The 26264-nt window shown below is 42.3% G+C and overlaps 2 protein-coding genes and 3 long non-coding RNA genes across 6 annotated transcripts; 1 reads left to right on the top strand and 4 right to left on the bottom strand.

Moving 5' to 3' along the window:
* Positions 1–4626: 4626 nt before the first annotated feature.
* On the bottom strand, positions 4627–6012 carry LOC122771408. The gene is made up of 2 exons (XR_006360602.1): positions 5105–6012; positions 4627–5015 (listed from the first exon to the last, which is right to left on the bottom strand). It is a non-coding gene; the product is annotated as an uncharacterized LOC122771408 (long non-coding RNA).
* A 1071-nt stretch (positions 6013–7083) lies between these two features.
* LOC122771148 lies at positions 7084–10602 on the bottom strand. The gene is made up of 2 exons (XR_006360583.1): positions 8217–10602; positions 7084–7548 (listed from the first exon to the last, which is right to left on the bottom strand). It is a non-coding gene; the product is annotated as an uncharacterized LOC122771148 (long non-coding RNA).
* Positions 10603–11383: 781 nt separating this feature from the next.
* LOC122771147 lies at positions 11384–17395 on the bottom strand. Its single transcript, XR_006360582.1, has 3 exons — positions 17044–17395; positions 16741–16804; positions 11384–11988 (listed from the first exon to the last, which is right to left on the bottom strand). It is a non-coding gene; the product is annotated as an uncharacterized LOC122771147 (long non-coding RNA).
* On the top strand, positions 12630–21460 carry ccdc92 (coiled-coil domain containing 92). Of its 2 annotated transcripts, none has more exons than XM_044028518.1 (5): positions 12630–12676; positions 12866–12995; positions 16546–16717; positions 17164–17205; positions 19069–21460. In XM_044028518.1, the coding sequence occupies exons 3-5, from the start codon at positions 16582–16584 to the stop codon at positions 19878–19880; spliced, it is 990 nt and encodes a 329-aa protein (XP_043884453.1). In that variant the 5' UTR covers positions 12630–12676; positions 12866–12995; positions 16546–16581; the 3' UTR covers positions 19881–21460. The 2 variants fall into 2 exon arrangements, with proteins under 2 accessions (XP_043884453.1, XP_043884452.1); XM_044028517.1 differs by having other exon boundaries at positions 12866–13072.
* A 274-nt stretch (positions 21461–21734) lies between these two features.
* On the bottom strand, positions 21735–25713 carry chmp7 (charged multivesicular body protein 7). The gene is made up of 10 exons (XM_044028516.1): positions 25151–25713; positions 24649–24814; positions 24302–24487; positions 24075–24202; positions 23489–23537; positions 23284–23403; positions 23106–23204; positions 22958–23015; positions 22327–22548; positions 21735–22249 (listed from the first exon to the last, which is right to left on the bottom strand). The coding sequence occupies exons 1-10, from the start codon at positions 25411–25413 to the stop codon at positions 22194–22196; spliced, it is 1347 nt and encodes a 448-aa protein (XP_043884451.1). The 5' UTR covers positions 25414–25713; the 3' UTR covers positions 21735–22193.
* Positions 25714–26264: the final 551 nt, after the last annotated feature.

Here is a 26264-nt window from a genome sequence, read left to right as displayed (position 1 = left end):
ATGACGAAGTTTACTGGTTCTGACAAGGTCGGTGTTTATGACAGAAAAACACACACTTTAATCTCAGATCGTGGTTCTAATACGTATTTTGTAAACTGGCAGGACCAAACAAATGAACCACAAAGTTTTTGCAGATAATGTTGTTGTGGTTGGATAGAATCTGTGCATTTAAAACACTTTTTTTCCTGTTTACTTAGGTCTGACCCAGCTCTTCGGCATAGTCTTGTGCCTCTAAATTATTCTTTTTTTTGGTTATATTGCTCACAGGGAAAGCTCCGCTTTTCCAAAATACAGGTGAGATGGATGGAGGATGGAGAGAGGATTTAACGTCAGCTGAATTCAACGCAACACAATATAGTTTGACGCGTCACATTTCATGACTGCATTTAAGAAACGCAATATAGAATCGAAAGAATATTCAATTTTGATACAGGAAACGTACCAACGCCTCGACCAACACATCGATTCCACTGCAGCCTGCACAGTTTGGTCTGAGGAGCAGCGGCCAAAACTGCAATTTTTCAAAATGCAGGTGGAAATTGTGAGGGTTTCACACGACACACTTTATTTTTGATTTTATTGACTTTCACCTAGAAGCGAAAGGGCCATTGAATTGTTATTTTTGCGATGGAGAGTTTGGTGTGAAGTCAAACTAAAAGGTTTGTGTTAGTGTTTACAATCATCCAGGCTCCACACAAGCCATTCCCGTGTCACTTGAATAAAGTTTTACAAAAACTTTCTGTGATGTCCTTCGCTGTAAATGACACACAAAAACGGTCAGAGCGTCAGCTGCATGACAGAAGTGTGAATACACTAATACGATGTAACTAGTTTGATGCATGTCAGCGTCTGAGTTCTCTGAACTGTCCCTTTAACAAACAGTAAATAAAAAGCTGCAGTTTGTCTCTAACTGTTGTTTTTCCTCTCACTCACACCTTCACAGGGAGTTAATCACCGTTTCCAATGTATGGAAATATATATATATGTATGTGTGTGTTGGTATCAGGATCAGAGAAGGACTGCTGTCCTCTGTCCCAGTCCAGAGTCACTCTGGTCTTCTGGATCTTCTACCTCAGCTGGAGAACAGACTCTTTACCTGACGTAGTATTCACCTCCATGATCCAGACCCTATGTCTCCTTTCCCCTGGACAGACTCTATAACTCCCACTGTCCCAGCTGTGAGTTCCTGAGTTAAAACCCTCAGAGCTCAGGACACCGCAGAAACGATCAAACCTCTCTGGGTTGACAGGAACCTTCTGTCCGTCTCCTAGTCTCACACTGGTCAGATCTTTAGACAGGATGCGTTCTGGATGAGCAGTGTTTGGGTCCGGAATCACAGGGCCGTAGGAGACCACGTCCTTCATCTTGTTCCAGATGTTTAATCTCAGGTTGCCCAGGTGTTTGGCCTCATGTATCAGAGCTCCTAAATGCAACTGTGGAGGCTCCAGCAGGGGGCGCTGTTGCAGTCCCTGCTCGTCCGCAGTGGCTCTGACTGTATCTGATGGAGCTTCTCTCTCTCTGCATCGAGGCTCCATCTTCTCCTTCATCATGTGACTCTTCTGCTTCTCTTCCTCCCTCAGTGCAGCCACCCTGGTCTCCTCTTCCTCTTCTAGAAACTGATGAAGCTTCTTAAACTGCTCCTGAAATACTAACCTTTGACTTTTTTTTGCCACATTTTGGACGACATACTAACTGATGACTTTTTTTTTCAAATTTTGGATGACATACTAACCTATGACTTTTTTGTCACATTTTGGACGACATACTAACCATTGACTTTTTGGTCAAATTTCAGACGACATACTAACCTATGACTTTTTTGTCTCATTTTGGGCGACATACTAACCTATGACGTTTTGGTCCAATTTTGGATGAAATACTACCGTATTACTTTTTTTTCAAATTTTGGACAACATACTAACCTATGACTTTTTTGTCTTTTTTTGGGTGACATACTATACTATGACTTTTTGTCACATTTTGGACGACATACTAACGTATGTCGTCCAAAAGACAAAAATGTCATAGTATAGTATGTCGTCCAAAATCAGTCAAAAAAGTCATAGTATAGTATGTCGTCCAAAATCAGTCAAAAAAGTCATAGTATAGTATGTCGTCCAAAATGAGACAAAAAAGTTATAGTATAGTATGTCATCCAAAAGGTCACTAAAAAAGACATAGTTTAGTAAGACGTCCAACATGAGACAAAAAAAAGTCATAGTTTAATAGCGGGGGAATTGGGGAGGGGCTTGTTAATCTCTCTCTATCTCTCTCCCTTTTAAAGGCTTATTTCACCAAAAAACCTAAATCCACCTGAATACTTCAAGTTTTAAAGTTTCAATCCACCCAAAATTGGCAGCAAGAAGCAGGCCTCTCAAAATTTTGCCTCCGAATTTCCCAGTTTGATTTGTCACACTGATAAATCACATCCTCTCATCCAATAAGCACGTTTTCTTTTTTCAAAAAAGCAAATTGACAATCACCAAAATCAAGGCTTCAAATCCATTCTTTGTGCTAAACTAAAGCTAACCAGCTTTGCTGCCTAAACATCTTTAAATTTACTGCCTTTAACTCTAAAATAAATCATTTGTTTCCCCCAAAATGTCCCGTTCATGGTGGAGCAAACAAGTAATTGCTCCAGCAGTTTCAGATTCAATGAACTTCATTCATTTCAATTATGTTCATGAAGTAGTTTTAATGAATTAAATTCAAATAACAATATCATAAATGTGTAAAGTTACACAGTATAGTCAACCTTTTTCCTCTTGTCCCTCTTGCTCAGTAATTACCATTTTTTTAGACAGGCGCCGTCGATCCGTTGTTGTTCCTGCCATGTTCACGTCAACCCGAACATGGCAGACTCACTGGCTCACTGACTGTTTGCTCAGCAGAGAGCCGGCATTTCAGTTTACACAACCCCCAATTCCAGCTTTCCCCCCACCATAAAAGTCTGTGTCATTTATTTCAAGCATGTTATACTTTCCTTCATCGCTGGCCGCACCACTCAACGTTTGGTCTGCGACGACCACAATTTTTCAACGCTAAGTAAGTCGGAACACCTCGTCATCTTCTGTTGCTGCTCAACACGAGGTGGTTGTGATCGCTGCAAAGCACTTGATAAGCAACAAAGAGAAAAAAAACACACCATGACACAGTGTACAGTAGTCTAATTATCAGAAATTATCAAACACACTTTTAATGGCTTTGTTCTTTACGAGAAAGGTGCACAGATTTAGTCGGCACAGCAGAGAGATGACACACAATTGTTTCTGGCAAGGTGTCCTTCACTGCAGAAGATTCTTTTCATTATAGGCTACACACTGTGAAGCACTGAAGTGAGCCTGTCATGAAGTTTCACAGTCAGAGCAGTAGTGCCCCAGACTGAATGAAAATCCTGCATGGAAAGAATTTCCTGAAATGAAACTCAAGCGCATTTGCCACTGGAGGAACCATCAGCACAGTCTCGAAGTTTGAAAGCACTCAACAATCAAATTGGTTCAAGATGAAAGGGGAAAGCTGAGAGGCTGAAACAATAGCAACATTATAGATAATAAATAAAACACCAAATACACGTTTCCCGCTTTTTCCCATTACTTCAGACACATTGATATATTCTGACTTGTTGTGAAAGGGCCTTTCCTTGGAGTAGAGACTGGGAGCCAAGGGCAACACTGGCATTACTGAAGACGGTGTGGCATTGGAGGCCATAATCTGCGGCTTTCCTGTGTTGACTGGTCTCACAGAGAGCAGCTGGTGTTAGGTTTCCGTCCAAGCAGCTGGGTTGGGGATTTTTTTGTCGTCCTCCTTGAAAGAGGATAGTCAAGTTGAGTCCCTCCATGAGACCCTCAGGACCCTGCCACTGCAGCCACACCAGGGAGAGGCGTCCTTGTTGCAGACATCTACAAGGACTCTGGGAGACACTGGCGACAGGCGAACACTGCACCAGTGTGAAGGAGATATCTGGCTCATGACCTGGACGGTCTTGAAGCAATGTGGGAAGTCTGGGGTGTTGTCGGTATGGATGAAACTGCTCTGACTCAAACGATGGGAAAATATAAGAGACACTTGTTTTCAGTTCAGGGAGGTTTCTCAGACAGGGTGAGGCTCATGGAGCTACTGAGGCACTGCTCCTGCTAAAAGAGGTGCAATGTTTGGTGAAGCTTTTCACTTACTCCCTTTCGAGGAAGTGGACAACTCAAAGAAAGGCCTTGACGGTGTGTTGATTGGGCCTTTTCGTCAATCTCAGTGATCTAGTGTTTCGCGTTGTGGGAAGGTCTCAGGGTTGAACTGGTTTCTTTGTGTTTTGTCTGGCCACACAGATGGTGGAAAATAGCTCTGTAGTGGGTTTTGCTTGGCTAGGCAGCCCTGTTTTATTTGGAGGCCGGGCTAAAGGATGAGTAGCCCAGCTTGACTGGAGAAGGCCCAAGGCCTTTGGAGATCACACAAGCACTAAAATCCATATGTGAGATGTATAAACAGCAGGCAGTGTTTATTTACAGCATTTGATGCTTCAGCGTGGAGCCCGTGCTTGCCAACTCCACATTCTGGAACGAGGAGCTTAAGTCTGACATACCTGGGTGGAGTGAGGGCAATAAATACATAGAATAAACCACAAACTGAAGCAGGTTTCAGACCACAAACTGAATCTGTGTCATTGTATTATAACTTGCTGGAAAAAAGGTAGAGTTCAACAGCATCTTGTTATTTTTGCAGCAGAATTTGAGGTTAGAGCTATTAAAGGCACATCCTGATCTCATGTAGATTAAAGGAATAGCTTGACTTTTTTTTGAAAAACACACATTTTAATGTTTTACAGAGTGATACCCGACACATTTAAAGTTTGGGTAGGCAGCATGTTTTGGAGATATGACTGGACATACACGTCTTGCGCTTGCAACATCTGCCTATGCTGCAAAGCAACCTGAAGGAAAACAGAACTTCAGGGATTGAGCACTTCCCCGGGTCATCTGGACGTCTTTCCTCAAAACTCTTGACAAAGACAGAAGGAGCAGCATCTGAAAGGGCCAAACCAAAAATGAATGAATGAAATTTGCTGTGCAGATAAATAAACCGAGAATGGACAATTGATGCTCTTTTCACTCACCCCAGCTTTGCTTTTTGGAGAATCCTCTCGTTCACCAACTGATTCAGAATCTTCGGGATGCCGGAGGTTCAAAGTTTATTTCAGAGTCGACAAAGACTTACTTCTTTGGATCAAGTACCACGAGATGCGCTGAAAGCACTTTCTATGGAAAGCCGTTTGAGTATTTATTCGATATCCTTGATATCGGACTTTTAGGTCCATGTACTAGTAAGCTTTTTGTCCTCACTAGTCAGACAATTTGGCACACTAGTAGAACAACCATGTCTTACTAGTAACGTTTTTTCCTTTGGCCTACTAGTGCGCAATCAAACCTTACTAGTAAACTACTGTGCTGCTCTAGTAACACTACTAGGCCCTACTAGCAGGCATGTGTCACACACTAGTAGCCTCCTGGACCCTACTAGTGGTGCCGAAATGCCCACCACTAGCACTAGTGAGGTCAATATGCCTTACTAGTGCTAGTAGTGGGCATTTCGGCACCACTAAAAGTACCAAAATGTCCACTAGTAGCACTAGTAAGGTATGTTTTACCTTACTAGTACTACTACTACTGAGAATGCCCACTACTAGTACTAGTTGGGCAAAAGTGTCCACTAGTACTACTAGTGAGGTGTTTTTGGCCTACTAGTAGCACTAGTAGCGGTGCAAATGTGAAAGACATTCTGAGCCTCACTAGTTCTACTAGTAAGGTCAAAAACATCTTACTAGTGCTACCAGTGGACATTTTGGTTCTTACTAGTACTATTAATGGGCATTCTTAATGTTACTAGAATTACTAGTAAGGTCAAAAATGCCTTACGAGTGCTACTAGTGGGCATTTTGGCGCTACTAGTAGGGTCTAAGGGAGACTAGTAGGCCAAAGTGGCACTAGTAGTGGGAAAAACGTTATTGGTAAGACACGGTTGTTCTACTAGTGCACCAAATTGTCTTACTAGTGAGGACAAAAAGCTTACTACATGGACCTTAAGTCTGAAATCAAGGATATCGAATACATTCTCAAATGTCTTCCCGTAACTTGCTGCATTTCAAAAGGTTTTGTTATTTTCATCTTTGTGTGACGCGCCCAGAAAAAACGCCACACGGCAATGGACGCACATCATGATTACTGTATGTCACTCTTGTTTGTGTGTGTGTGTCTGACATCAGTCTCCGTTGAAAATAAAGTGTTTATGGACAAAAGAAAGATGCTGCATCTGAACGATGTGGTTTTTGGGGGACGTGAGCATTTGCACTTCCCAAGTTGCAGAGTTTGACGCTTGTGTTAAGGTGAGCTTTGAAGGCGACGGCTCAGAACCTTTAAAGCTATTACTCTGCAAAACCACAACACCACATCTTACAAGGCTCGCTGTGATATAACAGATACCCTGTATATGTATAGATTCCTCTCTGCAAACACATAATTGGCCACAGCGGTACGAGTTTGACAGCTTTCTGTGCCCTCTCCATGAAGTGTGTTGACCTGAAACTTAGGTCGTCTACACATGCATCACTGCTGGCGGCAAACATGTGCTTTACATTTAAAAGACTCTCTGCTCAGAAATCACTGATTATATACTTCAGCAGTGTTCTGAAGCTGGGGAAATGTGGGGACATGGAATGAAGATGTCTGCCGTCGTTTTTTTTTTTTTTGTGACACCAGGATTAAATGTGTCTAACATACAACCAGTTTCATGTCTTTGGAAAATCAGAGAACCTTTGAGCTGTTTCTTGGAGCAGTGATTATGGTGGCGCAGAGGCGATGGCTGAGGTGGTCGAAATAGGAGCCTGGAGGATTTTATTACTGCTCTGAATCTGGGAAAGGCATGTCTGCCTCTGCTTCTTTTCTGGTTGTCAACCAAACTGGAATAATCTGAGAGTGTAAGAGTGTATCACACTTACACTATGTGGACTAGAACATCAATATCAACCTCAAACCAAATACAGTTGAAGCCTGAAAAAAGGTATATCATAAATCATAAATATTCAGACAATACAAGCACTGAAATATCAAAATGACTAAGATTTATTGTATCGTCTACTGCATGTCTTCCTTATAAGGATACAGTAAATTGATGGTTAAAGTTAGTCCTCACACTGTGTGTACCTCAAGAGTCAGTGTGAGGCCTCTATCTATTTTTTAGCCTCCATACTGTCTTGATGATCCTCACAGCTGTGTCACGGGACAGAATATAGTTTATGCTAAACAGCTGAATCAGCTGCTGCTGTAGAAAGCATCACACTGTGGCCTGATCAGTCACGTCTTTTTTTATCTTAATGATAAGAAATAAAAAAACGTTAAAAAGGCGTTAAATGCAGCTTATTATTATTTTTCATTGTATTGCACAACTTCAGGTTTCTCAAACTTTAGGTTTCTCTGACTCTCAGTATAGTGGTGTTTAAATCTTGTGCCGTCCAGACAGGAACGCTCCCTCAGTCAGGTCTGATAGTATTTCTTGACACAGTCCCTAATCAGAAGAACACAGCACACAAACAATGTTACATCATTTGTGTTCACAAACAGAAGCAGAGGCAGAAGGACAATAATAATATCTACAACAAAAATCACCATAAGTTATACACTGCAACGTTGCAAATACATCAAATAAATAGTCATTAAAAAACTTTTTTATTCCTATGTTTATTATATGTTGTCTACACATGAGAGAAATGATGATGCTAGTCTCGAGCAGAGTGCACATGACCCTTTCCTCTCATTTCCTGTCCTGTCTATAACTCCTCCCCCTTCTGCGGGAAGGAAAGCTAACATTTTTATTATTGGAGTGAGATCACTATGAGTAATCAGTATCAGTAACACTATTACAGCTCATTACCATGTGCAATGACTCTCAATTTCATGTGCAATATTTATTTTTTGTATTTTAATATGTTTGACAATGAATGACATCATGCCATTCCATTTTCACCACTCTTTTGACACTTTTTTTTGTATTTCACTTTCGATGCATGCAATCTTGTATTGTTATTTTTGTACTTTTGGAGCAACCTTGAACAAGAATTTCCTTCCGGGTTAATACGGTTCTGTCTTATCTTATCTTATCTGTAAGCTTGTATGTTTTCTTCTTTCACTCGCTCGTTGGAGCTGAGTTATGTCTTATCACAGCGTGTCACGTACCAGTATGTTTGGAGGGATCATACCACGGCAAACACATGTTCTGTGCGGGCACCTTGACTTACAGCCACATCAAAGTCTGGCATTAGTGCTCCATTAACCGCTCGTGATTAAAGTGTCACTTTAAATGGCATGGAGTGTGCTGCTGCTGCTCTCCCTGGACTTTAAATAGACTGTAAAAGAGAAGAAAAAGAACAGGTTACACTGAAAGCATGGTTTTCCTGCAGTTCACCACCATTACCAGAATAAAGACACTGACAGTTTGGAGTGATTCCATCGCAGGTCTTTCCATGTATGCAACACGCTGGCTGTAATTCCCTGTGTTTTTTTTCACACAGTAAATTTGTCATGAAGTAATAGAAAGGTGCAAAACTGTGTCAGGGAAGATGATTAAATGTTGAAAATAAGCTTTCATTTAAGTGCTCATTTCACATATATTCTGGGCTCTTTATTTTTTTTAAATGGCCTCGTATGAAGTCCAGATGCTACCGGCATTCGGCCTGTCGATCCAGTGCGAGAACTTGAAAGGACAAATACTTTCCATACCGCGCAGGCAACGAGCAAATCAAAATAGAAAAAAAAAAAGAAGATTCAAAAGTATGTTGTAGACGAGAGACTCGACATCTGGTTAAAATATGACGAGCAGCTCGGTGAAGTGGGCTGCACTCTGTACTCTGTGTGTGTCGTATCAACCTGCAGAAGCATTCATAAACGTGCAGTACACGTCTGCAATACAATACTCTCAACATCTAATTGTGTCCATTTTTTAAAGCCTCGCTCGGGTTCAAATATTATCCAATAATAGGGAATATTATGAAAATGCATATAGAGTAGATTTAGAGATAAAACAAGTCACTCTTTAAGGGTTAGCTTTACATCGATGACACACTTTGTATACACGTACAGTATATATATGAATATATACTATAAAAGGGTCTTGGAAAATTAGATTGGGGTTTCAGTTAAGTTAAGAGTCAACCTGTCTTGCCAAATACAATATAATAACTGTAAAACTATTACAACCTGAGAAGTGTTGGTGTTGGCGGCTCGTCAGCGCAGGGGCAGTAAAACAGAACCGTTTGAAAGAGGCTAACATTTCATCTGCGATTCCATGGAAATGACAAAAAACCTGTGCGATGCTCTCATTGTCCAGCAACTGTACACCAAGTGGAAAATCTCTGACGACTAAAAGTACACTAAAAGACTAAAAGGTGTGCACTTCAAAAACAACTTGCAGTGCCGTGTCCAGAGCCCTTTCCACTGTCTGCACAGCGTCAACTCTAAGACGCCTGAGTGCATGTGTCTGAAAGAATGTATTTCCCTTGCCTTCTTCATTAAAAGAAAAATATCAATCTCACACACACACACACACACGTGCACACACAACAGTAAATCACAGACACATTTATGAGGCATTCCACTGTGGACACCTCTGCAGGGAGAGAAGCTGCGGTCAGCTCGTGTGAAGGACATTTCTCTGCTGGATTCTTCCCAGCGCCGGATCTCCCGTGAGCAAAGGCCAAAAAAAACAACAGCTACAAACTTGTTAGAGTCACAGAGTCGGTGCCTGATTGTTTTATTTGGTCGGTGTCTCTCACTGGGCGACTTTACTACCTGTTATGATATATGGGGATTACTAGTGGTGAGTAAGTAAAACAAATCACCAGGAAGGCTGCGGTCGCTGTCGGGGAATTAGTTTTCACCTCACTTCTGCTGAGGTGAAGATAACTTACCTTTCTGTTGGCAGCCGGGCAGCGAGCCAGAAACTCTAAACATAATAAAAGGAGGAAAATTGAATCCCCCCCCCCCTCCATCACAAACAGGCCAAAGCCAGGGGGAGATTAAAAGCTGATTCAGAAAAATAACATCTCTGGAGCTGGACAATAATTTCATTTATTCCATGAGATGTTTTGGTTTGACATGTGAGACTCGTTCCTCAAGTGGGAAATGAAAATGGATGCTTTTGTTTTTGGTTTCTATCGTTATAAAGCAGTAGCTGTGTCACCGGGGGGGAATTCCTTTTGCCAGAAATAATTAAAAGGTGATACTTTGGGTCAGTGTGCAAAGGCTACTGTACCCAGACTGACTTACTTCATCACTGTAATCATTTCTGAAGACAAACAAACACGCATATATGAAGATTCTACATGGTACAATGTATTATGGATTATAATAAATCTCTGGATTACATGATATAATCCAGAGATCTGTTTGCATGTTTTGTCATGATAAATCTGTCCGGATTGGACCTAGAGTGAATTTTATTCATAATTCATAATCTGACATAATCATATGTACTAAGCTTTGGAATGGTCTGCCGCTGCACATTAGACAGGCTTCCTCTCTGTCTCATTTTAAAACTCTTCTTAAAACTCACCTCTTTTCTTTGGCTTTTAACGCCACATAGTGTTGATTTGTATTTATTTATTTATTTCATCCCTGTTTTATTCGTTGTACGACACTTTGGAAACCTTGTGTTTGTTTAAACTTGTGCTATATAAATAAAGTGGACTGGATTGGATTGGATAATCTGTACTGGCCAAATGTTTCTTCCTGTTAAAAAAAAAAAAAGATAAATTTATCTCCACTGTTGTCAAGTACTTGTCAGTTAGGTTTGTCTCATAATATGAAACCGCCTTCCAGAGGAGATTAGAAAAGGTTAAATGTGTGATTTGATTTAAGGGTTAAGGGAAAGAAAAGGTAAAGATTAAAGTTTTAATTTACAGAAAACAAAAAGCAAAAAAACTCAATCAGGGCCGGCTCTTGGCATAGGCGATATAGGCGGTCGCCTAGAGCGCCATCTGCTGGAGGGGCGCCACAAGGCAAAAAAAATAAATAAAAATTTAAAACAATGAAAATAAAAATGATTTTCTATTCCCAGTCGCCCTCATTTGTGTGTTCTCTCTTGAAAATAATAAATATTAACAAATGAATAAACAATAATGTTCCTAAAATATGGTGCTGCTGAATCACATGACGGGTGACCTCAGGGTCAGAGCAGGGATCAGAGGTACTTGAAAGTTGTTTGCTGTTGTTGTTCAAATTAAACATGTGTGATTGTTCATTTGGCTGGTGTAATTTGTGTGTGTGTGTGTGTGTGTGTGTGTGTGTGTGTTGGGGCACAGAGCAATCTCGCCTAGGGCACAAAATTAGGTAGAGCCGGCCCTGAACTCAATTATTGGACATGATATGTGTGACTGTAGGACTGTGATATTTAGGGCTTTTTAATGACTTTTGGACATTTTATTTAATTAATTCATTAATTATTTAATTTTTCATCTTGACGTTAGGACTGATGTGTGATCGCAGCATGGGAGGAGTTTCCCCCACTATGATGATGGTGATGATGATGAAGGGCCTTCACTGTAATTAAAGAGCAACATTGCCCTCTGGTGTCCACCCAGTCAATTCCATCAATTATCTATTGTATTTTCTTTATTTTTTTTTACTTTGATCAAAGCAGTTTGACTCACAGTGGACATGAAAGGACTCACTGAAACCTTTCATTCTCCCACACCAGAGTTCATAGAGTAACTCTTGTGTTTTTACCGCACAGCGACACAGAAGCTGCTCCTGCTGCACTCGTGCTCGTCTTGGTAAGTATGTGGCACTGAGGTAAATCTCAACAAATATTCAGAAACATCAACGTGACAAGATAACGCGGTTAAACTTACTTGTGGAGGCAGCAGTGGATTAACAAACCCCTTTACGTAAAATCGCTGATTTTCTCCGTGGACTTTGGTGCAGGGAGTGTTTCCAACTGGAAGATTGTTTTCTGCAAGAGAAAAATGCAAACACACTCTGAGGATATCGTATAAACACCTGAACTCATAGAAAGTAAACATAAATACAGTAACTTATGAAGAGCTGCGATACCTTTATGAAGCTCTCTCTAAAGTTACATGAAACAAAAAAAGCCATTAAAACATCTCAAATGTTAGAAAGAATTGTTACAAATCCGTAGCATAACCCATGTATCTCTGATTGCTTTCACAATCGATTGATCCATCGATTATTTTCTCGACTGACGGCTTGTTTGGTCCTTGAAATGTAGAATGAATGATGTGAAAATTCAAGTATTGAATGACTGAGGATCAAAATAGTAAATGTTTATTAAATTATTAAAAATGCTTTTTTCTCCACATGTTACTGGGGGCCCCAAGCAGCCACTTTTCAGTTCACTTATGCCTTGTCCATTCCACAGTGGACTGACATTTTTTGTTTTTGTGCATTAAATCATTCGTCACAATCAGAATTTTAAGCAACACAAATGGTCTCTCACCCCACCTTTTTTTTAAAAAAAAAAAAAACAATTATTGCAGTAACGCTATATTGCAAAACGTTCACTAGATGGCGTAAATGCATCGCCATTCACAAATACTGTTGCTATGGTGATGACGCTGGTTACTGGGTGCTGTAGGACGTCCGGACAATCGTTTGAGCTAAATTTCATGTCCTAAAAGGTCAGGAAATTCTTTTTTCACTTGTGTTGGAATCTTTTTTTTAATTGTAAGTTTCTAGATTTCAAAAGCTGTTGCTGGTATTAAAAGACAAGGTAATTTTTTTTAAAAAGTGTCGTTTTTAAAAATGCCTTCAGGCCAAAGATACTTTCCCTGATTTCCCATCATGCACCGCTTTATTTTGTCTCGTAGCTCAGGGAGATGAGAGGACAGTGACACCGCCTCAGTCTCTGCGCTCTCACCGAGGACCGAGCACCGAGGCGAGGCTCTGTCACACAGCCGCACCGACATGTCCCGCAAGGCGGAATAACGCACTTAGCAGGTGCGGCTCGTCCGTTCAACGACACTTTTACAACCTTATAAAATACTCGACGTTTGCGTCTTTTCAGCCTTAATAAGGTAAGCGCCGCTAGCCTTTCAGCGAGGCTAAAGCTAAGTTCATTCATTCAAACACATTTTAAAATGTCCACTGTTTAGTGTTAGTTTGCGTCTGTTTTCGGACACATGTCATTTATTTCATTAATTCGGCGCCAGTTTAACAGGTTTACTTGAATGACGTAGCTGTCACAGTGGGTTTGGCTGCTCCTTTGTGAGATAAATAACCGTTACATTCAGAATCTCTTGTTTTATTATTATTATTGCTCGGTAGGTTTCGACATACAAGCCATTTGCTTTGGTGTTTTTGTAACAACACAGTATAAAGGAGGCTTAGGGTCACACAATACATGATTTAAGTATGAATGTATTAAAATGGGAGTGGAAATAGGGCAAGCAATATGTGCAACGATGTGTTGATAAACCTTGCACTTTAATCGGGAAACATTCCTCGGTACTAATAAATTGTATGCCGAATTTTCCAGAACACGTCCCTTATCAAAATAACCGCCGTTTATATTATTATATTATGCCAATGCCACATTTCCTTGTGTGTGTGTGAGTGACTGAATGTGTGTCGGATTGTAAAAGGGGCTTTGGTGTGACGTTGTCAAGTAGCGGTTAGCTAGCTTGCTTGCTTGCTTTGCGGTTGCTGAAAGTGAGCAGCTTCTGCTTGAACACGGCATTAGCTGCAAGGACACCGGGATAATGATGATGATGATGATGATGATGGTGATGACATCCTACAGCACAATAGGTCACAAAACAACAATAACGAACGCGCCTGGTCCTCTCGTGCTTCTTGATTTACGACCATGAACGTTGTCTCTGGTTCGAGATAAAGAAGGTCACGTCACGTCCACGATGATGCCACTGTTCGAGTCCTGATGAGCTCGTGTCAGTGTCCGCCACGAGCCACGAGCCACGAGCAGCTGCTTTAAAAAACAGGAGCCGTGGGTTGTGGGTGCTGTCCGCAATGCAGGTGCTGAAACTGAAGCATCGAACGTCCCTGCCGGCAAACACGTAGCTCTGTGTCCTGTTACAATGCAGCCAGTGTTTGTAACAGTTACACTGGTTTTTGCTTTAGTTTTTTATTTTGACTAAATATCGTTGACGAGGTATATACATTCAATGGCCACTTTATTAGGTACAGGGCAGGGGACACTTGCACCTCATAGGAGTGGCACCTGGTGTGCTCTTCTTCCACTGCAGCCTGATTCAAGGTTTATTAACATGTTGTGTGTGTAGAGATTGTAACAAGTAGTTATTCCTACTGTTAGTCTCCTCTGGCAGAAACATTGTTGCTTAGGGAACTGCGACTCGATAGATTGGACCGTTTTTGTAAACACTAGAGATGGTTGTGAAAATCCCAGTAGATCAGACCTGCCCATTTGGCCCAAACAACCATGTTATGTTTAAAGTCACTTCAGTCACTTTTCTTCCCCTATCTGATGCTCAGTGTATGGAGGGGGTAGGTTGATTTTTCCTTATTGTGTTTTTAAATGCCTTTGATGTAAGGTTGCAATGATTTATCAATTGTTAATCATTTGATAATCTGATTTTTATATAATATTTTGTATCTCCTCTATAAAAGTAACCGCAGAAACTGAATATCATGTGATTTGTGGACGAAACAAAAGATTTGAGGACATTGTAATTTTGAGGTTTGGGGAACACTGTTCCTCATTTTCACAACTTGTTAATTAATCAAAAGGCTAAAGAGGAATTTAGAAAAGAGAAGCAGTGGATGCTACACTTGTGTTAGCTCAGCTACTAGCTCTTGTTTCATGTTGCTGCAATTCATTGATTATTTATGTTTCCTATGAGGGGAAATGCTGGAAAATGAAGACACAGAGTGATGCATCACACTGGCTCCAGACAAAACCTTTCTGTCTTTCAGAGCAGACAACTGTCGATATAACCTGTACATTGTGCCTGAACAGACTGTTACTGTAACCTCTGGGTTGTGGCCTGAGCTCTGTTGTGAACTTGACTGAGGTGATGTCTTTGCAACTGGAAAGCCATCAAAGCTATTCTAGGAAAGGGATGGGATGAGAGATATGCTTGCGACGCAGGCTTTACCGGAAGAGCACCACATTGCTCATCAATAATAGATTATCTCGTCATCCTTTCTGGCACACCAGTTGCTCTATTTGTGATGGCCACTCTTGTTGTGTTTTGGTTATCATAAGCTTTCCTTCTTGTAACAAAATGAAAATTAAGAAAAATATACATAGACAACTTCTCAAACTGGAGAGTGTGTCCAGGGAAATGGGATATACTGGATTATTCATGCTAGTGAGCTGATGATGTAAGGAGGAGAAGCGCTGGGATGTTTTATTCAAGCACACTGAGTGTGTGTGTGTGCAGGGAGAGGCTTGCTCTGCACTTAGGGGGGGGCGGGTGATTTGGGATCAATGTGCTCTGAACTCTCAGCCCATTACAGTTGTGAGGGTGGAGATGCTGGGACTGTGTGATTGTTGCTCTCTCTCTCGCTCTGGGGCTAAGGCTGACCAGTGAATAGAGGGATGAGCGGGGTGGGGCAAGGCAGACTGGCAACCTCCATGCCACACGCAGTGTCATCGTGATGTCTGTTTGTGTGTCCAGTGATTTTTGTTAGGTGTATGTGTGTGTGTGATATTTTCAAGTGGAGGAACATGTTGTTGCTGTTGTATCCCTATGATATTAGTGATAAACCAACAATCTTAAAGGGCCTGTGTGTAATACTTTTTTGTATAAGTGGATAATCACTTTGTTTGTAACTGTTTTAGAATAAACCTTTTACGTGTACTTTAATTGCCACCATCGCAGCCCGAACAGCCAGAGCGTGTGTTTTGAGATGGAAGTTTACTGTGCAAATGAAGAAGAGACGTGTTATCTTACACGAGTCGAGCCCTAAACTTACTGAACAAACTAAATAAATTATACTTTTCTTTGAAACATCTGTACAGCTGATAGTTCCTCATGCTTATTGACATCCTTCGTCTCAACATTAGATGTTTTAATTGATATTAGCAAATATTGTGTATGTGCCAGTTTAAAACGTAATTTTCCTATCTTTGATGCTAAGGGGGATAGTTTGTTAAGGATGTTTTAATATATACAGTGTAGTGATTAGATTACCATGTATAGTCTATAGGATTAGTGTCACTGTTCAGATGTGCACTGCTCAACATCAGGCTCTCAAATCAGCAGCTTCATTTCAGTGATCGGTCGTGAAATTACAACAAGACTTTCTCTACCTCAATTACAGTCACATTCTTATTAATTTTCCAGTGGTGATTAGAAAATAGTATTTCTTCTAAAAGCAAATAGTGTTGGCCAGTTTGCTGACAACACAGAACTGGAGCACATCCTATAACCCAGATGTCTATTAGCTGAAAGGGTGAGAATTAACAGCCTGTTTGTCAGATCACTTTTTTATTGCCTGCTCTCTCGCTCTCTCTCTCTCTCTCTCTCTCCCTGTCTCTTGTTTACTCTCTTCTCTTTTTCTGTAGGTTGAAACCCTGGTGTGAGTCCTGACGTTGTTAGCTATGGCATCGGCAAACGTTACTTTGGAAAATCAGCTGCATAGCGCACAGAAGAACCTGCTGTTCCTGCAGCAGGATCACGCCAGTACCCTAAAGGGTCTGCACGCAGAGATCCGCAGATTGCAACAGCAATGCACAGGTGAGCAGCGTGGTCACAAATACCTGCAATTCTTCTCGCCATGTTCCGGTAGAAATCCAGCACCTTCTTCACCTTCTTAGGCGATATCTGAAAACAATAGAGCAAATTGCACATGTTAATAATGAAAATTGATATAAATGTACAATTTAAAGGGAAATTTGTGGGACATGACATCACTGTAGTGGTACAACATGAGCAAAATGGTGACTTAGTTCTCACAAATACAAGACACAGTAGGCTTAGGTCTTGCGTGTGTGTATCCTTGACTAACCTGTCACCAAAGCTACAGCGGAACTCTCACTAATCTTGTCAAATGAATACATCACCATATAGAAGTGGACGATGTGTTTCCCACCACACATCCGCTGCTGTTGGACGAGTTAGCGTGTGCGGGTGAAATGTGCACACGGCGCAGACATGTGAGTAACCCTCCTTTCTCTTCACAGACCTGACATACGAGCTCACTGTGAGAAGCTCCGATCCCTCTGGTAAGACACCATTACACGGTAAAACACTGAAGCACATGAGTTTAAGCAGTAAAACTCAGTGACTTATTCTCATCAACAGCCATTAATATTTAACTGTCGCTGAGGTGTTGTTATTGTTTAGCTTCTGACGACATTACTGCGGTATGACTCGACTTATTCCTCTTGCAAGGGAGATCGCATCGTTTCCCAGTTTATGACAATAGGTAAACCTTAGTGTGTTTGTTTGATTCAGAAATACTTAAAATGGTGTACACTCAGCAGCCACTTTATTAGGTACAGTACACCTAATAACACCTGGTACTTCAACTGTTGTGCAATTAAATGCTAGTTGATTATCACTTTCTGAAATACTCAGACCGGCTTCCCGGCACCAACAACCACACCACATTTTTAAGTCGCTTAAATTACTTTTCCTCCCCAATCTGTCAGCAGACAGACCACAATGCAACAGTCAGGGCTTTAAATTTGTGTTTTCTGGACTCGCTTCAGTGGATTCTATCCGTTCCCTGGTAACAAAGTCCCACGTCCCACCTAAAAAGCATTGCATTGTGGCACTCCCACATAGTCCGTTAGCTTCCCCTCCCCCACGTTACCATGGCCGGGACATGGAGTCACAACACTGATGTGATTTAGGACTGGATTTAGTACAGTCATCCCCCCCCAAAGGGCTGCATGAAGTTTAGCCTATTTGCAGGCTACTGATGACCCCACTGATGCGTCTCACCAGGAGTCACAGCATGGTTGGTTAGAAGCTTTGTAACACGGTCCAGCCCAGCCCAGCCCATAATATCTGAGTAATGTTGGAGTGCAGGAAATTAGATTATCTGCCACTGCGCTAATGCACGGCCTGCAACCTGCTCGGTGCACCAGGGCTCAGCTGCTCCAGCTGGGCTGAAAGTCTAACAGCAATTAAGAGAAAGCAGTAAGATATAGAAGACTGACCTTAGGACATTTACATGTATAAATCAAACATTAAAAAGTACGACATACAGAGATGTATATATATATATATATATATATATATGTAAATGACAACAGACTGTATATGAAAATTGACATTTTTTCTTGGATTCTTGGATTCGTGACTAGGTGTCTATTGGACAATACCAACTGTCAGTCACACTGGTGTTTACTCACATGGTTTATGTTTACTGATGTTATAAATAAAGTGAGCTAAGGTTGGTTGGTGATTAGGTTAATTGGACACTCTAAATCAGGGGCCACATACAGCACATCTCAAGTAGGCCGGACCAGTCAAATAATAGCATAATAACCTATTAACAACAAGCACTCCAAATGTTTCCATTTGTTTTACATTACATTAAGTAATTGAGAAAAACAAGTGAAATTTCAACAGTGTTACGCCTGTCTTAACCATTTACAAAGGCACAAAACATTTAACCACAGCTATCTGTACCTGGGGGCCAGATTGGACCCACTGGTGGGACTGAGAAACCTGTCCAGGGTGTACCCAGCCTTTTGCTCTGTCGGCTCCAGCACAGATTTTTTTAACTGACCCAATGCACCACTCTATATATATTGTATTGTCATGTGGGCACAGAAGCAGGCACGGTTGCTTCAGCTGTAACAGGGTGGGGCAGCAGTGATGAAGGTCAGAGGAGCGGTGCCCTTGTTTTCTATAGCGCTGTAACGTGAGCCTGATGTTATCTGTCCACTGCAAATGAGTCTCTATAGGATCATATAGTCTCTGTCAGACAGGCTGCACCTAATGCACTAATGATCGGTCCAGTCTGGGTGTGCGGGGGTGTCGGTGTTTCTCACCTGACTGTGTATCGCCAGGATGCATCCGTGCAGACAGGTAAGAGGCTGCTGATCTCACTCGTCTTTTTACTGTGTGTGCAGACAGCAGCGAGGTCCGCTGCAAGGAGCTGCAAAGGAGGTGTGAGGAGCTTGAGGCTGAGCTGAAGAAGAAGGAGGAGGAGAACACGGAGCTGCTGAGGGACCTGGAGCAGAAGAACGCCATGATCTCTGTCCTGGAAAACACCATCAAGGAGAGAGAGAAGAAGTATTTGGAGGAGCTCAAGATGAAGAGCCATAAGCTGGCGATTCTCTCCGGGGAGCTCGAGCAGAGAGCAAGCACCATTGCTTACCTTACCTCACAACTTCACGCCACTAAAAAGAAGTTGTTAGCTGGCAGCTCCTCTGAAGCCAGCCCCAATGTCAGTCCAGTAGCCTCATACAAGCCCACGCCTCCTCCAGCCAAGGACAGACAGCCTGAGACCCCCCGTCGCCGCATGAAGAAGAGCCTCTCCCAGCCTCTTCACCCAGAGTTAACAGAGGTGTACCGGGTCGGCTCGGACGGAAGGCGTCTGGTTTTGCGGGAGACGGTTGATGCCATGCCTGACCCCACGCCCTTCCTTCAAGCAGGCAGAGAATCCCCAGAACCGCAGGTCGTGCGCGAGCGGCCCGCCGTCATCCCTCCCATCGCCTCTGATCGCTCCTCCGTCCCGGCCCTGGGGGGTGCCATGGCCAGCCCTCGCCACAGCCCCGCTCGAGACCGCCAGTTCAGGGCTCACGTGGGTGTCGCACACCGTATCCCACACGGCAACCCCCCAGTGGCTCCGCCGCAGGCAGAGCTGGAGACGCTGGCCGTGGACCAGGTCAGCGAGGAGAAGGTCGTGCGGAAGCGCTCAGGAGCCGACAGGACAGTTTGACACTGCTATGCTGACATGCACATCAACGCACACACACACACACACAACACACATCTACTGTATATACACTACTACTGCAAGAGCAGGAAGGAGCCTGACCCACTGTGTAGCCTGCTTTTTACACAACACTGCAATCTAAAAAGAAAACATCACCACCTTTTTGTTTATGGTATTCCATAAATATCCTTTCAAAGACTACTCTAAAGCATGCCAAATGTTTCTCATACAACAACATTGAAATCTTGTATTACACACATGTTGATTTTTTTTTTTTTTTGCTTATACCTTATCGTCAACCCCATTCAGACTTGTTAACATCCGACCAAAGTGACCTGATCACAAGTGGACTGCACCAGGCACAGGTCTGAAGGTCAGGTCCTCGTGCTTCCTGAATTCGTCTCGAACACGGACATTAGTCCCTTAACTTCTCACTCACTAGTTTCAGAACATGTCAACTTTGTAAATCGTGTTCCCATTTCAAGGAAAGTAGACGATACAGCACAGCGCACGCGAGTGTGACTGACACCTGGTGCTTATTTGTAGGAGACGTCTGTGAATTTACAACTATGTCCATTTTATATACAGTCTTCGGGAAGCATAAGAGGACCCCTCCTCTGACCTGCCGCTGCAGTTTCACAGTATTTTGACACTTTTCAGCCCCCTTACATCACAGTAACATTCTTAATTCATGTCGCAACAGTGAGAATAGTACTTTTCCCGTCTCTCACACGAGACAAGACTCCCGAATCGTACTCCAAAAAAAAAAATCAAATCAAATCACACCACTTGTGACGGGATTTCTCTGGACGGATGTGGAGTCTGAACGGGGGTCTTCATGTGGTGCACACACACACCACACTCTCAGCCAAATATCTGCATCAGTGCCTGCTTGACTGGTTCAACGACAAAAGCTGTGTAGTGTTGGTGATGGCTATAGTAGTTAACTCGACATATCACCGTCTCCTCCGCAAAGGTCCGGGCATAAACAACAAACTATATAACAAGATGTCTGCCGCCTCGTAGGATAGAAACGACATAATCAAACTTAAATGCTTCCGAAAACCTCTCATCTTCTCGTGATATCAGTATAAAATCGCTATCGTCGGCGGAATCTGCGAACGTGCAATTGAATCCAAAGTGACGGCAAAAACAGTTTGGATGCAGGACGGCGAAGTGGGAGGATGTTTGTGTTACTGTGTGTGCGTGTCACAGAGAGAATGGAAGTGTGTGTGTGTGTGTGTGTGTGTGTCGGAGAGAAACAATGAAGGCCATTGAGAGAAGTGGCTTCGACGAAATGCATCGATGTTATTTGTGATATGAGGGCATTTTTGACAACTGCTGTTACATGATTTTGTGATATTATCTGTACTTTATAAAGGCTGTGCATTTGTAATGATTTTTTTTTTTTTATTTAATTTATTGTTAAAGAACAAAAGCACCTCTGATAAATCGACAGTAGTTAACGGCACCGGGAACATGTGATGACAAATATAATCACTTCATAATCTGCATTTCACATTAACATCCTTGAAGTATCGGAAATCAATACAATAAAGCTGTGCTTTTTTTGGCTTTGGTTACTTTGTTTCTTGGTTGTTTATTTAGTTAGGTATTTCAGTCACTGCAAATACTTGGATTAAACAGTGGTTTAATCCAAGTACTATAGCTGAAACATTCCCCCTTACATTACAGTTTTTAGGCGAGACGAGTTGAGCCGCTGGAAAAGCGCCATAAGTGTTACCACCGGTAAAAAAAGAAAGACTAAAACGTACACAACACCCACGACCGCTGAGTGGACACCGATTCTCCTCAACTCCACAATCTGCTCCGAACAAACACCACCACAGACAGAGGAGTGATTAAAATAACCTTTACTCTGAGAAGCACGTGTGGTTCAACTCACGGGAGATTTAACTTCTCAGTTCGCACACACATTGTGTAAGATGTCGTGAGACTGATCATACACACATTTAGCACAACCTTCTGTTTATATTTACACTTCAAAAAAGGCCACTTAATTACATTTTACAGAAGACGGACGCTTTCAATCAATACATCACAATAAACCAGAAATGCTGCTGTTTGTAAGAATGAATTGAGAGCCATTTTAAAAAATAGGCATTTCTAAAATTCCATCCAGATCAATTTACATCATTTTACACACACGTAGGAGTTTACTTAGATATTTATTTTTATAAAACACCTTTTATTTTTAGCAACTGCTAATTTTCTACTTAAGTGCATTTGTTTAAAAGTGTGGCCCAAACAAGATATGTTAATGCAGAGACCTTTTTCGTACGTTCGGTGACGTCGTCACTGCACAGGCTCTAGTCTCTTGGCAGGCGACGGTGCTTTCTTCACTCCAACTCCTGAGTACAGAGGTGACCGCGTTAGACATTTATGTGCCATCTGTAGAGGATTCTCTATCACTTGCGAAGCAACAAACCTGAATCGGTGAGAGTCAAGTGGCTCAGCTCGTCCTCCAGCCGCTCAGTGGTGACGTTGACAGGACAGTGAGGGACAGCGGGCAGCAAGCTGGACAGCTCGTCCACGGAGAGGCCAGGCCCCACGTAGGGTCGCACAGGGTTTTTCGGAACCTCGGGTAAATCGGGCTTCGACTCGTCCAACAAGGCTTTCAGTTCTTCCTCCAAATCATCCAGGTCCACATCTGTAAAAGACATACACAACATCAGCTCTCATGTGGCAAGCTCACAGAAGAGCGACTGAACTCCTCAGGAAAATGTTTAGTGACTTTATAAATCGAGTGAAAAGTAGTGGAGTCACCCCCTAGTGGCTATTCAATATATTCTTAATTGACACTGACACAGACTCAAATGTCGTGGCTGATCAAAGCATAATCTTCTTTATAAATATTCAATCTCTGCATATTTGTTTCAATACATTTAACATTCCAATGAGACTTTCATCGCATGGAAAATGAGATTATATCACGTAGCGCTGTATAATATGTACACATTTGGGCACATGTAGTATACATACATGAATATATGCATAAATAAACAGCTTGTTTTGGCTGAACTCATTGAATAAAAGTAAAAAGTGACAGAAGGACATACCTGCGCTGGACACACCGCTGGATAAAGTCTGATTCACCTCATCTTGGGTGTCACATAACTGGTCAAAAAATAGAAAGGTTGCATGAAGATGCTGGCGTGAAAACATCCATTTACATTCGTTTTTAAAGTAAAAAACGTAAACAGGTACCTCTTGGATTTGATCCACGAGGTTCTCTGCACGTTCCACAGTCACATCCTTCAGAGAGAGCCTGAGGGCAGACACTCCAGCCTGATACGCCTGCATCACCTGCACACGTGGTCATCGCACGCATTAAGTACGGACAGCAAACCTGGTCACAGAGTGTTGATACAGGGAGGTTTATTACCGTCTTATCCGTCTGCGACTGGGCTATTCTCTCCAGGATTCCTCGGATCGTCTCCAAACTGGCAAGCAAGTTGTCTGCTCTCTTTTCTAACCTCTTGCAGCCTCTCAGACTCTTTAGTGCCTGGAACATAAATGGTGAATAAGACTTAACTGGACTGAGTGCTATGGGGTACCTGGATTTAGAAGAAGTTAGCATTAGTATAAACCTGTGATTTCTTCCCTTGCCGCAGCAGAGCCCTCGCCTCCTCTCTGCACCTGGACAAAGTTGATGTAAAGCAGTCATTTGGCTAAAAACACTTTAAATACTCTAAATACTCCTCTGCTTTGACTAAATACAGGAACATGAAGTACTGTGTTTGTGACACATGTGACAGATGCAGACAAGGTCTATTGTTGCTTTGAAAATGAAAAATCCAATGCACGGGGTAATGCATGTATGACTGTCGGAAAGATCTTAGGATACTCAATTCCTAACAATGTGACTGTCCTCTATTTTTGTGTTTTAAACGAGAATGTGATTATTAAAAAAGACCGGTATCTATGTAAAATACTGTATTTGCTATGTTGCCTCTTCTAATAATGCTAAATTTATAACATAGAGCTGAATGCAGTGCAATCAGTCTCCATTGCTTGAAGTAAAGGAGTAATTTAATTCTGAATATGTCATGTTTAATACTATTCTCAATAATGATATGATGTTGAATTCACCCTTGATTTGTTCTCTAACAAGCACCCAGTACTTTTTACTCTTTTAACGGATCAATGATAAAGGTCATATTTGAGTAGACTTACCTGTCTGACTCCAAGCCCAGTTTGTTCACCTGCTCCTCCAGCAGCTTCTCACTGATCTGCAGCTGGTAGACGCCTATGTCCACATCATTGACTGGAGTGATACTGAAACGCTGACGAAATTTAACAATCTGTGAAGAAGACACAGAAAGACCGAAGGATTACCGCCCTGCGACACCTCCGTGGAGTCTTCATTAGGAGTCGGTGGACTGTCCGGTTACACTTCACACCTTTTCGCCTTCGTGCAGTGACACCATCACTTGTTTTTCCCTCTGCAGCTGCAGTAGAGCCATGCACAGGGTGCTTTCATCAGCACAGACTTTAGAGGAGAGAACGCGGAGCTCGTGAAATGACAGGAGGGAGCGACACGCAAACTCACTGCTCTTGTACGCCTGGAGGAGTTCTGCCGCTTTCTCCTGAAAAAACAAAACAAGTCAATTCAAATGTAACTGCTGCTCCTGCTGTATAGATGTATACATGTGGAATTTAATACTTAGTATTGCAATATAAATGGTGTTGGCTCAAGTACAATGACATTATTGTGTTGTGGAGCGTCTGAATTGCTCCATCATCAAACCTTGACAAGTTCGATGACAACAAAGGACTCCTCCAGAGAGAGCCGCCTGCTTCCAACCAGAGAGGAGAAGGTCCATTTCAGAGGTTTGACCAGGAGCAGGCCGACCGCCCAGGACACCCAGCCACAGTCTACAGCAAACTCTGACTCCCTCTGGATCTTCCCACATCTGACACAAGTCAAAACACAGGCAGTGGAATCAGACTGATGACTTGGGAGGAGACTGGCGGGCTAAATAAAAGCACTGTCCTCATAACCAAGTCCACAGGAGGACACCTAATGAGTGGCACCTAGTGTCATCTGCTGCTGCTGCTGCTGAACAGGAAAGTAACTCACACTCTAAATTACTCACACTACTGGAACTTTTGTGTAGTTTTTCAAATCTGAAATTTAACGTGTGTATGTGTTGCAAATGTAGTTTGGTATTAAAGTTGTTTTAAAACCTATTCTATGATTTTACTTGAGTAAAACTTTAGTGGAAGGTGGAACACTTTAGTGTCCTGACCTTAGCATGGACTGGAGGACAGTGGACAGGCCCAGGGGGGATTTCTCCTTCCTCCTGAAGATGCTGTTGAGCTCCTGCAGACTGACACACACGGTTCTTCTGTCCCTGCAGCTCTTCAGGATCGCAGTTGTCCAGAAGTCCATCTTACTGTCCCAGTCCGTCGTGTTCACGTCTCGATTCTCCTTGAAGTCGGAGAACATGAAGTTCATCCGCTCGTCGTCGTCCCAGTCCGGGGGCAGCGTCATCCCGGTGGCGTCGGACATTTGTAATAATTATGTGAAACTGGAACCAAACCCTGGTCTGGTTCACTTCGTGTCCACACGCCAGCCACCAGGAGGCACTGGCCACTGACGTTAGCTCGTTTGTTAGCCGTTAATCTCCGCTACCGTGTGCTGAGTCACAATTCTGAAGTAACTCAGAACGAACTCACAGGACGCAGACGCGGCGAAACTCTCACTTTATCATGGTTTATTTAAACTGAGATACAAGACAAGCTAACACCACGTTACTGACAATCATAACAACAGCTTCTTTCCCCTTTTAATGGCGGTTGGTAAACAGCCTGTTGTTGCATCAGGGCCCCCTGCTGCTCCGGAGTATGTATGACAGTTTACGCTACAATAAGAGACATTTTTACAAAAATGTCGTGTTTATTTCGAAGTCGCATGTTGCAGGAGAATGTCTCTCACCTCATAATTTCTTTCCATGTGTGTTTGGGGGAATCTATGCAGCCATCAGTCTGCATCAAAGGTCAAAAAGATGATGAGTTTGTCCATTGTGAGTAAATCTATCGGGGTCCAAAATGGATGCCTGACTCCTGATATAAATGTAGTTTCTTGAGTATGTTTTTTGGAATGATTGAACTTCACTACATTTTAAATCTCGCAAGTTACTGAGAGGAAAATTTAATAAAAAAAATAAATGCAAAAGGGCAGGAGAGCAAACTTGTTTCTGATGTTGTGATGTGACGCAGTTGTTATGTTTGTGTTCCACCACAAGATGTCACTATGTGCACTGTGGGCTCAGAGAAGTGGGGAGCGAGTTAATGATGAGCTTTATTTGTATAGCACCTTTCACACACAGAATGCAGCTCAAAGTGCTTTACGTTTAGAAC

This window comes from Solea senegalensis, linkage group LG6 (assembly GCF_019176455.1).
Source record: "Solea senegalensis isolate Sse05_10M linkage group LG6, IFAPA_SoseM_1, whole genome shotgun sequence".
Classification (NCBI taxonomy): domain Eukaryota; kingdom Metazoa; phylum Chordata; class Actinopteri; order Pleuronectiformes; family Soleidae; genus Solea; species Solea senegalensis.
This window is presented reverse-complemented; position numbering and strand designations above follow the sequence as displayed.

Coding starts and splice junctions, on each gene's coding strand:
- ccdc92 (XM_044028518.1), top strand. CDS start 16,582: ATGGCATCGGCAAACGTTACTTTGGAAAATCAGCTGCATAGCGCACAG. Junction 16,718..17,163: donor ATTGCAACAGCAATGCACAG/GTGAGCAGCGTG, acceptor TTCTCTTCACAG/ACCTGACATACGAGCTCACT. Junction 17,206..19,068: donor GAGAAGCTCCGATCCCTCTG/GTAAGACACCAT, acceptor CTGTGTGTGCAG/ACAGCAGCGAGGTCCGCTGC.
- chmp7 (XM_044028516.1), bottom strand. CDS start 25,413: ATGTCCGACGCCACCGGGATGACGCTGCCCCCGGACTGGGACGACGAC. Junction 23,538..24,074: donor CTGGGCTTGGAGTCAGACAG/GTAAGTCTACTC, acceptor AACTTTGTCCAG/GTGCAGAGAGGAGGCGAGGG. Junction 23,404..23,488: donor GGCAAGGGAAGAAATCACAG/GTTTATACTAAT, acceptor TTTATGTTCCAG/GCACTAAAGAGTCTGAGAGG.